The sequence below is a fragment of the Sebastes fasciatus genome, chromosome 1 (assembly GCF_043250625.1).
Source record: "Sebastes fasciatus isolate fSebFas1 chromosome 1, fSebFas1.pri, whole genome shotgun sequence".
Taxonomy (NCBI): domain Eukaryota; kingdom Metazoa; phylum Chordata; class Actinopteri; order Perciformes; family Sebastidae; genus Sebastes; species Sebastes fasciatus.
In genome coordinates this window covers 34,431,158-34,445,849 of record NC_133795.1, presented here as the reverse complement: position 1 = coordinate 34,445,849, position 14,692 = coordinate 34,431,158, and the positions used below count along the sequence as shown (strand labels likewise).

The 14,692-nt window shown below is 40.2% G+C and overlaps 2 protein-coding genes across 3 annotated transcripts; both read left to right on the top strand.

Moving 5' to 3' along the window:
- Positions 1-220: 220 nt before the first annotated feature.
- On the top strand, positions 221-2,157 carry brk1 (BRICK1 subunit of SCAR/WAVE actin nucleating complex). Its single transcript, XM_074645291.1, has 3 exons — positions 221-410; positions 1,456-1,538; positions 1,637-2,157. The coding sequence occupies exons 1-3, from the start codon at positions 293-295 to the stop codon at positions 1,661-1,663; spliced, it is 228 nt and encodes a 75-aa protein (XP_074501392.1). The 5' UTR covers positions 221-292; the 3' UTR covers positions 1,664-2,157.
- Positions 2,158-3,129: 972 nt separating this feature from the next.
- On the top strand, positions 3,130-14,320 carry rbm5 (RNA binding motif protein 5). 2 transcript variants are annotated; one of them, XM_074645279.1, is made up of 25 exons: positions 3,130-3,269; positions 3,501-3,542; positions 5,214-5,385; positions 5,500-5,658; positions 5,795-5,864; positions 6,286-6,359; positions 7,076-7,159; positions 7,463-7,523; positions 7,938-8,003; positions 8,093-8,253; positions 8,427-8,524; positions 8,717-8,804; positions 8,892-8,960; positions 9,389-9,455; positions 10,269-10,345; positions 10,430-10,583; positions 11,043-11,131; positions 11,244-11,411; positions 11,554-11,694; positions 12,607-12,693; positions 12,840-13,028; positions 13,136-13,210; positions 13,311-13,411; positions 13,598-13,727; positions 13,837-14,320. In XM_074645279.1, the coding sequence occupies exons 2-25, from the start codon at positions 3,511-3,513 to the stop codon at positions 13,960-13,962; spliced, it is 2,538 nt and encodes an 845-aa protein (XP_074501380.1). In that variant the 5' UTR covers positions 3,130-3,269; positions 3,501-3,510; the 3' UTR covers positions 13,963-14,320. The 2 variants fall into 2 exon arrangements, with proteins under 2 accessions (XP_074501380.1, XP_074501370.1); XM_074645269.1 differs by having other exon boundaries at positions 5,208-5,385.
- The last annotated feature ends 372 nt before the right edge of the window (positions 14,321-14,692 follow it).

The window sequence follows — 14,692 nt, the reverse complement described above, 5'->3', positions numbered from 1 at the left end:
TTAACAGCCACAGGTGTCGCTGTTCACAAGCATTTCTGATTCTTACAAACAGTCCCTTTAAAATTGTGCAAAACAATTACTAACGTTATGAATGTGGCGTTACCTTATAGTGCATAACGGTAATACTGCAAAATGTGTTATTTTAAATAAGTATGATTTGTATTAACCATATAGACTACAAACAGCAACACTGTGGCCGTCTGAGCACGGTGCTTCCTGGTCTAACACAGAGGTCTCTCCTCTGCTCTGCTCTCCCTGACTGAACGCTCCGCTACACTGAGACTCGTCCAACATGGCTGGCCAGGAAGACCCAGTGCAGAGAGAGATCCACCAGGACTGGGCGAATCGAGAGTACATAGAAGTTATCACGAGCAGCATCAAAAAGATCGCCGACTTTCTGAACTCGTTCGGTAAGCTTGATAACCACCAAGTCACTGATCACTCCTCAGATCGATAACCCAGATCACGTTAGCTTAGCTTAGCTTAGCTGTTAGCTTCGATGTTGATGGTTTCAATGGCCACTCCCAGTTAGCAGTTAGCTTCATCGTTAGCTGTGAGCTTGTTATTGTTCCCTCGGAGAAGTATCTTACATTTAATTCACTTATTAACTCGTGTTAGCTGCCAAACAATTGTCAAAACGTTGAATTAAAAGACAACTGGTCTAAAGTGTTGAGACAGTAGCTGCTATAGGCCGCTGCCTGTCTGCTCATCTGTCAGTAACACTGTTACTCCAGCAGCTACACAACAACACCCTGACATTACATGATCACCTCTCAGGTATGTTAGCAGTAACGTCGTTCATTGTTGTCGACTGAACGTGTTTGTGATTGACAAAACCGACAATCAACTATAGGATTTATCGTGCCGTCAATCATTGGAATAGCTTCCCTCTTTACATCCTCATTCAGACACCGTCTGAGAATACATTACTACATTACTGCAGCAGCTCATCATACTCCAGTGTTGGTCATGGATGCTTTCTCTTTTGTTCCTTTTCCCTGATGATGGGCCTTGAGGCTTTAAATGGTTGTGGAAGATGTGTATGAATGTGAAAATTATATATGTTTATTGTTTATTGTTTATTTGTTTTGCACAATTTAAGACTATACAACATCACAAAACAAAATAAATTAATAATATACAGTGCAGGAAGAGACAAAAAACCCACTGGGCTTATCTGAAGCCTCCACCTAGAGACAAGATTAATATAAAGAAATAATAAGACTACATAATAGTGATAACAAACAATTAGGATTAGGAATGTTATTAGTGTGACACAAATATGATAGTATGTATGTGATCAATTTAATGTACTGGATTTTTTGGACCCCAGGAAGACTAGCTGGTGCCATTGGTATCATCTAATGGGGATCCTTTTTAAATAAATACATAAAAGAGAATTAAATGTCGTGACTGTTGATGGTTTACATGCTAAATACAGTTTCTCCTCCTCAGATATGTCGTGTCGATCCCGCTTGGCCACCCTCAATGAGAAGCTGACAGCGTTGGAGAGGAGGATTGAATATATTGAGGCGAGAGTAAGTATACTGCATTGTAATTTAAACAACTCCATTGCCCTTTTCTGTTTGAATATTTCAAAAATGATGTAACATTTACACAATTTGTCTCATTACAGGTGACGAAAGGGGAAACCTTGACCTAGAAAGCATCATGGGAGTTGATAGCATCCCAGAACCACCTGCCCATCCCCCTCCCTGATTTTTTGGAATAAGTGTGATGGATTCCACCATCCTATTTTGGGACCATGTGGACCATTTTTATATTATATGGCTGAGTTTTGTGTTTTATTTTATCTCATGACACATTTGTATAGAAGATATGGGGTCTGCCTTGGGTGTCAGTGACTCAAGCATCATCATTGTTATAAAAAACTAAAATAAGCTCCATAAGTATTGGTTTAAAAAAAAAAATATTAATATGGAGCTCAATTATGGCTTGGTATCAGCACAATTTGTTGACCATCTGTGTTGTATGCAGTGTCATCACCACATTCGCGATTTTACGAAAAGGGGAACATCCTTGTGTGCCAACTTGAACAAATAATTGTGTAATCATCTTTATTGAGGACCTGCTTGTACAGTGAACTGTTTGGTGATGTTTCAGGATTTAAATACTGTAATAAATGATAAACAACGACCTTGTTTTATGTTGTAGCTCACCTTAGTCAGACTCAACTTTATTGACCAGGTATGTTGACACATTCGAGGAGTATATACTCAAACAGACTTCACAAGTTAACAGGAAGATACAAACAGCTGAACAAAGATAAGCGAACACAAACATGTACAGTAGATATTACATACGTACAGACAAAATGCTGGACAGCCAACATTAGACAGGTCAAATTGTTATTCAGTATACAGGATTGTAGGATACAGTGCAAGAGTCCACAGCACTGGCATGAATGCTGGAATAAAGATTATTGTAAATAAATATATTATGAACAAGAAATTAGCAGTGGGATTTAGTGCGGCCTCGTGACCAGGTTGAAGACTAGAAACATGAATTAAAATTGCCCTGAGAAGAGCTACACATAAGCAGTCAGTTATTCCTTTTATCCCTGTTAGAATAAAGGTTATAAAGGACAGTGTGTTGTTATGCATGGATGTATGGTTGTATGCTGTACAGATTGCAAAACCCCCTGAGGCACATTTGTGACGTTGGGCCATATAAATAAAATTTACTTGAGATAGGTTCTGTAGCTTATTACTATTTGCTATGCAATGCAACCTACTGAAAGCCTGATGTGAATGTATTGCTATTTGTTTAAACAGTTAATGAATACAAAACACCATCTACTGCAAACAAGGCAAGCTAGTCAGCTCTATGCTCAGTAAGATGGCCGGTTAATGATAAGGTGGGTATTTAGCCCTTAGTCAAGCCTTTCAGGCATCATTTCAAACACCATACATATCGATATATATGTTCAAGTAGCATGCCTTCTTTAGCATTTGCAGACAGATAGATGTAACAACTTGTGACACCAGCCAGTAACTCTATCTGCTGTAATGTCAATCCTAAATATGACCAATTGTCAGGAAGACGGAACTAAACGCTTCCTGTGAGGCAAACACGGGGTTTCAATGCTCTTCTTCCCCACAATGCACCGGGTTACACAGCAATGCATCCTGGGACAAAGAAGGTGTCGTTGTAGTTGAGGAGTCATTGAGAGAGAGGAGTTTTCTGTCTCACGGTTTTTCTTAAATTGCTTTTTTTATCAGTAATAACGTTGTTAACAAACTACACTGGTGAGTTAAACATTCACACTGTGAACGGAAACGTTATTATGGCTTCTAATACGCGTTGTGTGTGTGTTTGCTGCCGTTAGACCGGATCTGTGTCAGGGTTTACCAGCAGTGTGTCGCGCTCAGTGTCATCCAGCTGCTGCAGTCAAACTGCTCTGTTGTTAAAGAAGAGGTTCAAACACAACAGCAGAGTGTTTGTATTAGTAAAACACTGTGTGCATTCTTGTTTTCTAGAGTCGTGTGAATGCAGTGGGGTGAAATGGGAGCTGATAAACGGTGAGTTGTAGTGAGGCGCTGTTCTCCGTGGTAGGTGTGGCTAAAGATGGCTGTTAAGTTCTAATAGCTCCTCCGGGGAGAGAGAGCACCCCTTAACCGGTCAGTAGCACCCACAACCAGCCTGTCTGTGTTAACGCCAGCCTTTAGTTATCTGAATTTGTGAACATTTAGTACAATATTTACCTCATGGTCTTAAAAAAAGGCCTACCATGCGGGATACTAATGAAATTAGTTTGACTCTCGTTGTCATTTTAAAGCTGCAGTGGGCAGGATTAGAGCAAATATGATTAAAAAGGTTATTTTTATAAAACTATCTTGACAGTAGTGCATGAGACAGGTAATCTGACAAAAAAAATCACGTGCCTCTGTGTCCTCTGGTGTCCTCTGGTGCTCCTAATGACATCTGCAAGATTTCACAGACCGGAAAACAACCAATCAGAGCCGATCTGGAGGCTGTTGTCTCTGAGCAGCTGTCAATTACTCTTGAAAACTAGGCAGCGCCGATCAAATATGAATCAATATTCTGCTACTGTAATGCCTATTTCTCGCCTCAAATGTTTAAGTTGTAGAATAAAGCTTTTGACCCGTCAGCTATGTTGAGATCGGTTTGACAAATACCAAGCACACCCACCAGCCAGAGCAAACTTTCTGGTTTTACAGGTAAACCGTACACTACAAGATGTTTCTGAAAACATTTGAGGCGAGGAGTAGGCATTGCAGTAACAGAATATTGATTCATATTTGATCAGCGCTGCCTAGTTTGACCGTTTGATCGAAGTTATCGAGTGATTGACAGCTGCCTCAGTTGAATGATAGGAGATAACAATACAATAGGAACGCTCTCTCTCTGAAATGACCTGTGATTGGCCGAAGCCTCCCGTCACAGATTTTTTAAAGCCTGAAAACAGAGCCATGAGGAGGTGCAGAAGTCTAGTTTACTCTCAGAGCATTTGAATTACAATATGCTGACAAATTATTATGGACTTTTTTGCCCAATGATGCCAAAAACATTCTGCCTACTGCAGGTTTAATCCATGGATATCAATGGCTAATTGAATCTGGGAAGTCAAATTCGTAACAATATTTAATTAATGTTACATAAATGTTGAAATTGATGCAATACAGGTATACAATGACCTCACCTGTACAGTGTAGCTTGTTTATCAGAGCTACACATTGTGCTCTCCAGTTTGAAAGTTGCATGCCAGGGCTGTTTTTAGTGTATCCAAGTCCTGAAATGTGACAGCTAATTCATTTAGTGGTGACTTTGTTGCTTCTCTTTGCCCACATCACATGAATTGAGAAATCAAGAAATATTACAGAAAGGCAGAAAATCCTTTTGTGTGTTGTGATGTTCTTTTTCTGGAATATTTTGGAGCATCAGAATACCAAAAACATTGTGTGAGTGCTTATAAAACTTACAGATGTAAATGTGAAAAAATATATACATAAGCACTGCAATAACCCCCTGTAAGTGTTGAAGCATTTTAGTGTAAATCTTTGACCATACTTGAGACAGTGCCCCTACAACAGGGGGATGTTATCAGGCTTATTTTATGGTGGTGAGTTTGCTGATACATTAGTATTTGATTGAATATATATTATAAGGACTATTGTGCTCTAGTTGTGCTGATGTGCTGCTTTGCCTTTCAATGTTCTGAATAGGATTAGTCGGACTGAACGTAGCGGTAGATATGGCTCTGAGCAATCCCGTGATGATTCAGAATGGCGCGACAGACGAGAGAGGGACCCGGAGCGTGATCACAACATGCGCCGCTGGGGCGAAGAGAGACGCAGTGATCGTTTTGAAGGAGATCGTCGAGGATCGAGAGACAGTCCAGAGGTTAGTTAATCTAATATCAGTGATTTTTAATGCTAGTATAATGTATTAGTAAACATACTGTGTTGTTTGATGACATCCACACTTAACTGATGCACTGTTCTATTTGTTTTAAAGCAAAGAGAAAGGAAACGACGTAACAGTGATAGATCAGAAGATGGTTATCACTCCGATGGCGACTACCCAGAGCAGGATTACAGGAGGGATCCTGGGGAGGAGAAGAAGAGCAAGACCATCATGCTCTGGGGCCTGGCTCCTCATATCACGGACGACGATGTAAGTCTGCAGATATGTAACCTCTTTAGTGTTTAGTTTGGTTTTATGTGTGTACACCACTCATTCTATAAAATGAAATGCCTTTTTAAGGGGGGTTTGAATCATAATATTAACACACCATTTGTGCATTGCTTAGATTTGTTATTCCATAGACCAACTGGAGGGACCACAGCCAGTGGATGTCAGGCTGATGAAGAAGAAAACAGGTGAGAACCATATATAAATGACGGACCTCGACCTCCCCCCAGTCTTTGACCATAAGGCAAATCTGCTTCCATTCAGACCCATTTTCCCATAGCAGCTAGGAGAGAATAGTATCAAGCTTCTTGAAAAAGGATTTAAAATGTTGATTTAAGACTTATAATTTCAGTTCACTGTGGACCTTTTTAAGGTAAGTAAGAGCAAACAGTTTTAACAGAAATTCAATTGGCAGACACACTTTGTCGAGTGTGTTTTTAAAAAATGGTATTCAGCAGGGATTCTTGCTATGGTAAAACTCCTAAGGAGTGGCCTATTGTGTACCAAACAGGGCCTGGGTCGTGAAGCAGTTTGTGGAAGAGTTTGAATAATATGCCCATGGACTCTTAACTAACACGCCTCCCGTCTATATTTGAATGCTGTCTCTAGGTATAAGCCGTGGTTTCGCCTTCGTGGACTTTTATCACTTGCAAGATGCTACCCGATGGATGGAGACCAATCAGGTTGCTTCACAATCGCCAAGTCTAGTTTTAATCTTGGGGATATGGAAAAAAAAAAAAAACCCTAAAAGGCAACCAAAGTGCATTGAATAAGTAGTGTGAAATCAACAGATCTTTTTGAAAAGAAATAATGGATTGTGTGCTACAGAGCAAAAGATTTGATTTGTATATTAGTGGAGATGATTATATACATGATTTACAAGTTAATGTTTTAACAAATGTATTTGTTTAGTTAAGTGTATTGGCAGTAGCATCAAAGCTGCAGATTTGACTCGTATTGTGAGGTCATATCCTTAAGGAATCTGCATTTAAGATAATAAACACACAGTCTTTACCTTGCCGATAGAGGCATTATCAATGATAGTTCAGAGTTGAATGTAAGCTCAACCTATTCTTTTTAAGCCTACCCTCCAGTAGACAAGGATTTTTTAATCTTCTTTTTTTCTTTTTTTCTTTAAGGCAGTCAAAAATGTCTGATAGGGTCACATTGTGCTGACATACACTTTGCTCCAGCTCAGCCTGGGCACTCGGGTCCCAAACACCTAAAACCCTCTATACATCATGCTCACATATACATCGTGTGCCTGTCTTGTCTTTAACACAAAGGCTATCTGTTGGGGGTCCCTCTCCCCCCTCTCTCCCTTCCAACACTGCTTGCTCTATTGATGAGATTGATGCTCGCCAGGAATGCTTGAGTGACTTTTGTTGTCCTCTTTCAGAAACGTCTGACCATCCAAGGCAAAAGCGTGGACATGCACTACAGTCACCCCAGAAACAAGTATGAAGACTGGCTCTGCAACACTGTAAGTTAATAATCTGTCTTGGCTTCATGGCCACATTGTCCAAAAAACGCTACTACGGAACACTTCAAACACACACACGCACACAGGCCTTTAAGTATATATGATAGGCCCATAAATTACAACTGTTGCAGTCCTGTTAGCGTATTATGTGGTACATCTACATTTGAATAAGCAGTAAAGGTTAGGTTGTGTCTCAGGTAAGTATGGTATGCTGCACCAATATAGATTGCCTGTTTTCTGAGGCAGCACTGTTCAGGGCTTTAGTAGGTGTATAATAAAAATGATGTGAACGGTTACTTGCAGTGTGGCCTGTACAATTTCCGGAGGAGGCTGAAGTGCTTCAGGTGTGGAGCAGCCAAAGCCGGTAAGTAGTTAAATCAACAAGAGGCCACTGACTGCAAACATCCGGGCAGCCTGAGCCAACAGTGCTGGGATGCAAAGTTTGTTTTTGGTGTTTTAGAGGCCCAGTATACCTAATAATATGGTTTCATAAGTGTTGTCACTGTCAGATGTAGGCATAGATGGGAAACAGCATGCATTTTCTTTCCCTTGCTATCTCACAATAAAACAAGATAGGAACAAAACACAATACATAATGGAGTTTATGAAATAGTCAATATTTACCATATCATATATATGATATGGTAAATACTGATTCATTTAGCACAGTGACACTTTTTGACACGTATCAATCTATACCCCATTTCCAGTTCTTTGATTACACGGTTTTGAACGTTATGTTAATGCATCTCTTACTTCTCTGTCATTCTCTCAACAGACAGTGAAAACGGCAATAATAGTGGAGTCTCTGAAACTCAACCCACCGGAGATTTCTATGGCGACAGTAAGGACTCCTCTTCTATAGATGGATGCGATGTCCTACTTAGTTTCCATGGTGGGTTGTTCTTAAATATAGACTTTTGTCCTGCACAGCAATCATCCTGAGAAATATTGCTCCTCTGGCCACCGTGGACGCCATCTTGACAACCTTAGCACCATATGCGAATCTTTCATCTAACAACATTCGCCTCATCAAGGACAAGCAGACAGGCCAGAACAGAGGCTTTGCCTTTGTGCAGCTGTCCTCTCCTCTGGTAAGACATTCTTTAACATGTACAAATGTCACAATTTACTGTTATTCAGCATCACAAATTACTGCTATAACAACCAACCACTTATCAGTGGCTTCCATTTGGCTTTCTACTGATGTTGCGACGTTATTGATGCCTGCACATCGCTTAAAATTGAATATCACTCCTTTTCACAGGAGGCCTCCCAGCTGCTAACCATCTTACAGGGACTGCAGCCGCCTTTAAAACTGGATGGAAAAACCATTGGGGTGGATTATGCTAAGAGCGCTAGAAAGTGAGTATAATAGTATATAATGTGTCTTGGTTTTGTGATGGATGAAAATATTTAACTACATCTATATTCTTAACTTTTTTAATTTCCTTGGCAAATTGCCTGTTTTGATCCACAATAAAGAGGAGAGAGGTTCAGCCAGACTCAAATTTATAGGTGGTAATTAACTTGTTTGCATTTCTTTGCCTGTTTTAGGGACCTTTTACTACCTGACGGGAACCGCGTCAGTGCCTTCTCTGTGGCCAGCACCGCCATTGCTGCAGCCCAGTGGTCTTCAAGTCAGGTAGGTCCTTTTTCTGTCAACATCCTGTTATCTATCATCTCACAGTATCAATGTGACAGGCTCATAACCCGTGTTGCACCTTTTCAGCCACAGCAGAGCACAGAGGGAATGTCAGAGTACAGCTACCTGGAAGAAGGCTATACTCCACTGTCTCAGGTTAGTAGAACAAATTAAGCATGAACATTGTAACTGATCAACTGTAACTTGAGAGCAGAGATGCATTCTGATATCTTTCAATTTATTTACTTTAAAGATGCATTTGGTAAAACATGGCTCTGTTGTAACATCTAGTGGCAGCTGCAGGAGACTACAACACTTCCTCAGAGAAATAATTGTCCTGGTTGGATTGGACAGTGTCAAGCTTACTGACCATTATATATATATATATATACAGCACCTCAGAGATAAGACATGCGGGTGTACCCGTGTATCATATCTATGTTTTAAATATTAAGCAAATGTTACAAATGCAACATCCTCCTTTGGGTAAAAAACTGACTTGGTGACTTGGCCACCAGGTGATGTAGTTTCACACCACTTGAAAAAAATGAATTGTGTATTTCAATGAATTTTTATTTCAATAGGAGTACCAGATGTACTACCAGCAAGGAGCAGGACCCAGCACCTCCCAGGGAAATGGGATTCTAGGAGGTATTAACCCTTTATTGTGTAATAGTAAAAATTTGATATTATTTTTGGTATTTAGTAAAATGTAGTCTCTTATGCGATGACATGCAGCTGAGATTACAGGATATTCTAACATTTGGAATAACAATAGCATCTAATCTAACATTGGAGTTTTTTGTGCAATTAATTTGCATGTCAATATATTTTTGTCAAACTGTTTTGGTCATGAATACTTTAACACAGAACGTGAATATTACGCGGCAAAATAGCAATGTCATTATTATTTTTTTACGGAACAAGGTAGATTTTCTGAGCTTTCGCCCCGCTAATAAAGGCATCAACCAATCCTTTTATGGGAATGGGTTGAGTTGTGCCCATATTTAAGATAAGGTAATTCTTTATTAGTCTCACAGCAGTGAAATTTGCAGGATTACAGAAGCAAATGGGGAACAGTGCATTTATGAAACGACAACATGAGGGCTCCGTAGTCCGAACCAGAACAGCAAACTATATTAGTCCTTTCAACCTTGACAAAGGCAGCGCAGATTAGATCCACTCCTTTCACAATAAAAGCCCTAGAAATCTAATACTCGCAGGCGAGTATTTTTGCGTTTTTGTGTTTTTTATTTGTCATGCCACCAGTGTGTAAAGACTGTAAGGTTGTAGGAACAACAAGCACAGCAAGTAGATCAAGTAGATAAACACTTCATTTAGGAAAACAAGCACAGACAAAGAGATCTCTGCTAGATTCTGAACAACATAATAATTTGACTCTTGTTTGCGTAGTGATGTTGATTGTTGGAAAAATGTTACAGAGCTTTGCTTTTCCAATTTTAGCTGCCCCACCTGGAGTTGTAATGGCACAGAATGCACAAGTCTACCAGCCCCATATCATTGGACAGCCAGCTGTTCAGGTAACATACATATTTTTGTTCATTATGTAATTACACAAAATGCATGGTGTAACAACCTCTAAATAAGCATTACATTTATTGCAGGGATTGTCACTTGCTCAGCAATTTGATGTAAAAGGCCACTCAGGACATCATCCAGGCATTGACGGTGCGTCTGTGCCTTTTGGCCTTGTAGCTGCTGCCACGGTTACCGGCAGTACATCAACAGCCTCAGGACAGACAGCTGACACCAGCACTGGTATGAACACACAAGATCCCTTAACACCTGTCCTGTTGAAGAAGTGTGATGTGCGTGAAGAGAAAATCCTCTTGAGGTCACTGTCATGCACAAAAAATACATATTAAAGCGTTTCCCTGGGTACAGCTTGAAAAACAGAGACTTGAGCATTTGGTTCTGCCTGCATTTTAAGAGTGATATGCTGATCCTGGATTTAAAATTTGATGAATATCAAACTGATTCAAAGCGCTAAATTTGCAAACAAGACAGCAGAGACTAGTCTTTGATATGTGGACCATGCAGCAGTACCTGGGATTACTTTCTATTACTGCTAAGTAGGGAGGCTAGTGAGAATTATGGCTTGGACCACTTATTAATTTATCAATAATTCAGTAGGTAACTAAAATGGTATTTTTGTTTTAATGCATGAGAACTTTTTCTCTTGTAGTTGTTAATAATGTTATGTTTTATAATCGACAGTTCCTGACACGTCCACCTATCAGTATGATGAGTCCTCTGGCTACTATTATGATCCTCAAACTGGCCTCTACTATGATCCAAACACTCATGTAAGTAGTACACAGCCACCACGGCTGACCACGTTTTCTGTCATGTTGGTGAGAGTCACAGGAAGAGTTCTTATTGTTTTGATTTTTACATTGGTGTTTATCTCTTTTTCAGTATTACTACAACTCTCAAACCCAGCAGTATCTCTACTGGGACACTGAGAAGCAGACATACGTACCTGCCTCAACCGACGCAAATGCTGGACCAAATGATAACACCGGAGCAGGCAGCAAAGAGGGCAAGGAGAAAAAGGAAAAACCCAAAAGCAAGACTGCTCAGCAGGTACTGTGATATGAATTCTACATCAGCACATATTGTCTGTTATGCTTGTGGCTTCTGCTTCTTCAACTTCTACGTAGCCTTTTCTGAATATTTAAAATGTTTCGACTTTAACCGTGTGTTCAAATCTGTTTGATTCTTTCAGATTGCTAAAGACATGGAGCGGTGGGCTAAAAGTCTCAACAAGCACAAAGATAACTTCAGGAGTAGCTTTCAGCCTATTAGTCAAGAAGAGAGGAAGGAGGCAGCAGCTGCTGATGCTGGCTTCATACTGTTTGAAAAGAAGGTAATCCATCGGTATTCAATGTCTGACAAAGTGCTGAGACTGCATGAGTGAACTTTAAAGCTGTTTCTCAAGAGTGCGATGCAAAAATGCGATGCCAGGATACAGAATCCGCATGTGAATTTTCCGCGCGATGCGACTTTGCTGCGTTGCCGTGTTCCATTTTTGTCATTGAGGCTTTCCTTCTTCCCTCTAAATAGTGCCGTGTCAACTCCACACAACGAAAACGCAGACAGAGAATGTCAAGGGGGCTAGCGTTAACTACACAACACATAAACTTAATTGGACCCCAAATGTGATGCTAATGCTTAAGCTGTTGTAGCTAACATTAGCAAGTGAATATCATCTGCATTAACAGCTTCATCGTAGCCCAGCTGCTGGGCGATCTCAAGCCATATATTGTCCTCTATTTGGTTGTTGAGGTACAGCAGAAGTGTTTGTGGTACATTATTGGGTGTTGAGAAGGGGACGACCCATTGTTAATCCCAAACACCAGTAGTCCGAAAAATGTCCCCTTGGACCAAAGAAAGCCCATTCGTCCTACAGTCCGTAAAACAAACGGCCATTGTTCCAAGGCCCCAAAAATACACCCTCTCCGTGCAACAAACAGAAGCACACGGCTAATTATTATGACGAATGGCGGTGAGCAGTTGGAACAAAGGATTTCATTGGTCAAACATACAGTATATTTCTGCAGGTAGAAATCCACTGAAGTCGAGGTCCGTCTGAATATTTTTTCCCCCACACGAATGTTCCACAGGGGTGTGCAAGCATTCACATAAGAACCCACAAAATCAGTTTTTTTTTGTGTTTTTTTTGTGTTTTTTAACTAAAATCTGTGCTTGGTGTGAAACAACTTTTAGGCTTTAACATCCTAAATGGATTTATTGATTGATTTATGTTTATTTATTTGAGCAGCCAGGCAGTATAGACCGACTAATGCCAGAAGTGCCAAGGGGCCCTGAGGAGGAGCCACCAACCAGCTCAGCCAACACTTCTAAGGTTAGTGTTTTCTACATCCCTTTTCCTTTGCGATGTTAAAGCAATCATTGTCGAAGGTATTTTAATTGCATAGTAAATATATGTACTTGACTACTATGTGTTATTTATGTTAACAACATGCCTTTGTCTATCCACGGTGTGGTTAGTGTGGCCTTGTGGCTGCCTACAGCGGAGACAGTGACCCTGAGGAGGGAGCAGCAGCAGAGCCTGATGGTGGTGATGGAGGCCAGGACAAGATGACAGACTGGACAAAGCTGGCCTGCTTGCTGTGTAGGAGACAGTTTCCTAACAAAGACAGTCTAATGCGACATCAGCAGCTCTCTGACCTCCACAAGGTAACATCATCACACATATTGCTTTCAGGCCTAAATAGGGAAAAGTCCAAATTGTCAGTCAGGATAAGACCGTTAATTCATTGAGATATTCATGTTATCTTTCCCAGAAAAACTTGGAGGTTCTCCAGAGATCCAAAATGACGGATGCAGAGCTGGAAGAGTGGGAGAGAAAAGAAACTGAGGTTCGTCTCAATACAGAATCCCCCAGCTGCTAGTGAGTCAAAATGTTCCCTTAGTTAATGTGACTAAAATTCAAAATGTTTTTATCCTGCTGGTGAATAGCTGAAATACAGAGACCGTGCGGCTGAGAGGAGAGAAAAATATGGCATCCCTGAACCCCCGGCACCTAAAAAGAAGAAGTTTAGTCAACCAGCACCAGTCGTGTAAGCAACTATGTTTTGTTAAATAACCAATGTGTGTAAAATATTGTTTTCCAATCTCCGAAAAGCTCTAGTTGTTAATTTTTGTGTGTCTTTTAGTAGGGATGCACATATCCGATCCGGTATCGATGCATCCCTAGTTTTTAGTAATACTTATATAATTAAAATGTCCCTTTTTCCCCTGTGCAGTAACTATGAACAGCCCACTAAAGACGGCCTTAACAGTGACAATATCGGGAACAAAATGCTGCAGGCCATGGGATGGAAGGAGGGTAAAGGTCTCGGTCGCAACCAGCAGGGCATCACTACCCCAATTGAGGTATTCACAACCATTACCTGGTGGTGTCGGGGTGTATCCAGTACCCATCAGCATCAATAACTGTATATACCTCTAAAAGGTACTGAAGTTTGTGTTTTTTTCTCCTCAGGCCCAGTTGAGAACAAAGGGAGCCGGACTTGGCACTAAAGGCACCAACTACACTCTCTCTGCTTCAGACACGTACAAAGACGCAGTCCGCAAAGCCATGTTTGCTCGCTTCACTGAATTAGAGTAAGTCGCTAGTCTCAGGCTCATTGAGCTTTGATTTGTCGTCACGCCTGCAGATCATTTGCTTCATTTTGAGATGAAGCTCCGAAGAAGCAAAACACAGGTTCTCCCTTAAGCCATCATACATGGAGAGAAATAATTTTGTCAAAATGGTTAAACAGACAATAAAACAAATGTGTAATGGCGGCATATTAGGATGGCGAATAGTATAATTTATAAGTTGTACATAGGCAAAGTAAATTTACTTCCCGTGTTTACATATTTCTTCTGTGTCATTGCCATTTTTTTGCCTCCGCATGTTAAAGAGATTGTACAGTTTATACAAAAATTGTCTGTTTGTACAGAGAATAAATGACATACGTGATTTATGATGGTCTTTATCATATTTTATCACCCCTTGCAGAAATGTCTTTTTTTTTAACAAATTATATTATTAATGAGGCGATGTAATGTTTATCCTATAAATTGACTAGAAGATGTAGAATCTCTAGTTACAGTGTAATTAGTTATTAATTAAAAAGCAAAAGTAGTGAAATAAAATGGTCTATCACTCTGCACAGAATGTGAAGTGTGCATTCTGCTTTGGCAAAATCCATCTTAATACTTCTATATTTCTAATACCTGACACCCTTAAAGTGACGTTACACTGCTGTATAATATTTCACTGGGAATAAAAACTTTCTGAATTAAACTACTGATATTGTAATGATGCACTGCAGACTTGTGTGGCAGTACCA

Bases quoted from the DNA above. Each gene is read 5' to 3' on its own strand.
- brk1 (XM_074645291.1), top strand. From the start codon at position 293: ATGGCTGGCCAGGAAGACCCAGTGCAGAGAGAGATCCACCAGGACTGG. The intron at 411-1,455 runs GTAAGCTTGATA...TCTCCTCCTCAG, and splicing joins CGACTTTCTGAACTCGTTCG to ATATGTCGTGTCGATCCCGC. The intron at 1,539-1,636 runs GTAAGTATACTG...GTCTCATTACAG, and splicing joins TTGAATATATTGAGGCGAGA to GTGACGAAAGGGGAAACCTT.
- rbm5 (XM_074645269.1), top strand. From the start codon at position 3,511: ATGCAGTGGGGTGAAATGGGAGCTGATAAACG. The intron at 12,694-12,839 runs GTTAGTGTTTTC...CGGTGTGGTTAG, and splicing joins GCTCAGCCAACACTTCTAAG to TGTGGCCTTGTGGCTGCCTA. The intron at 13,412-13,597 runs GTAAGCAACTAT...TCCCCTGTGCAG, and splicing joins AGTCAACCAGCACCAGTCGT to TAACTATGAACAGCCCACTA.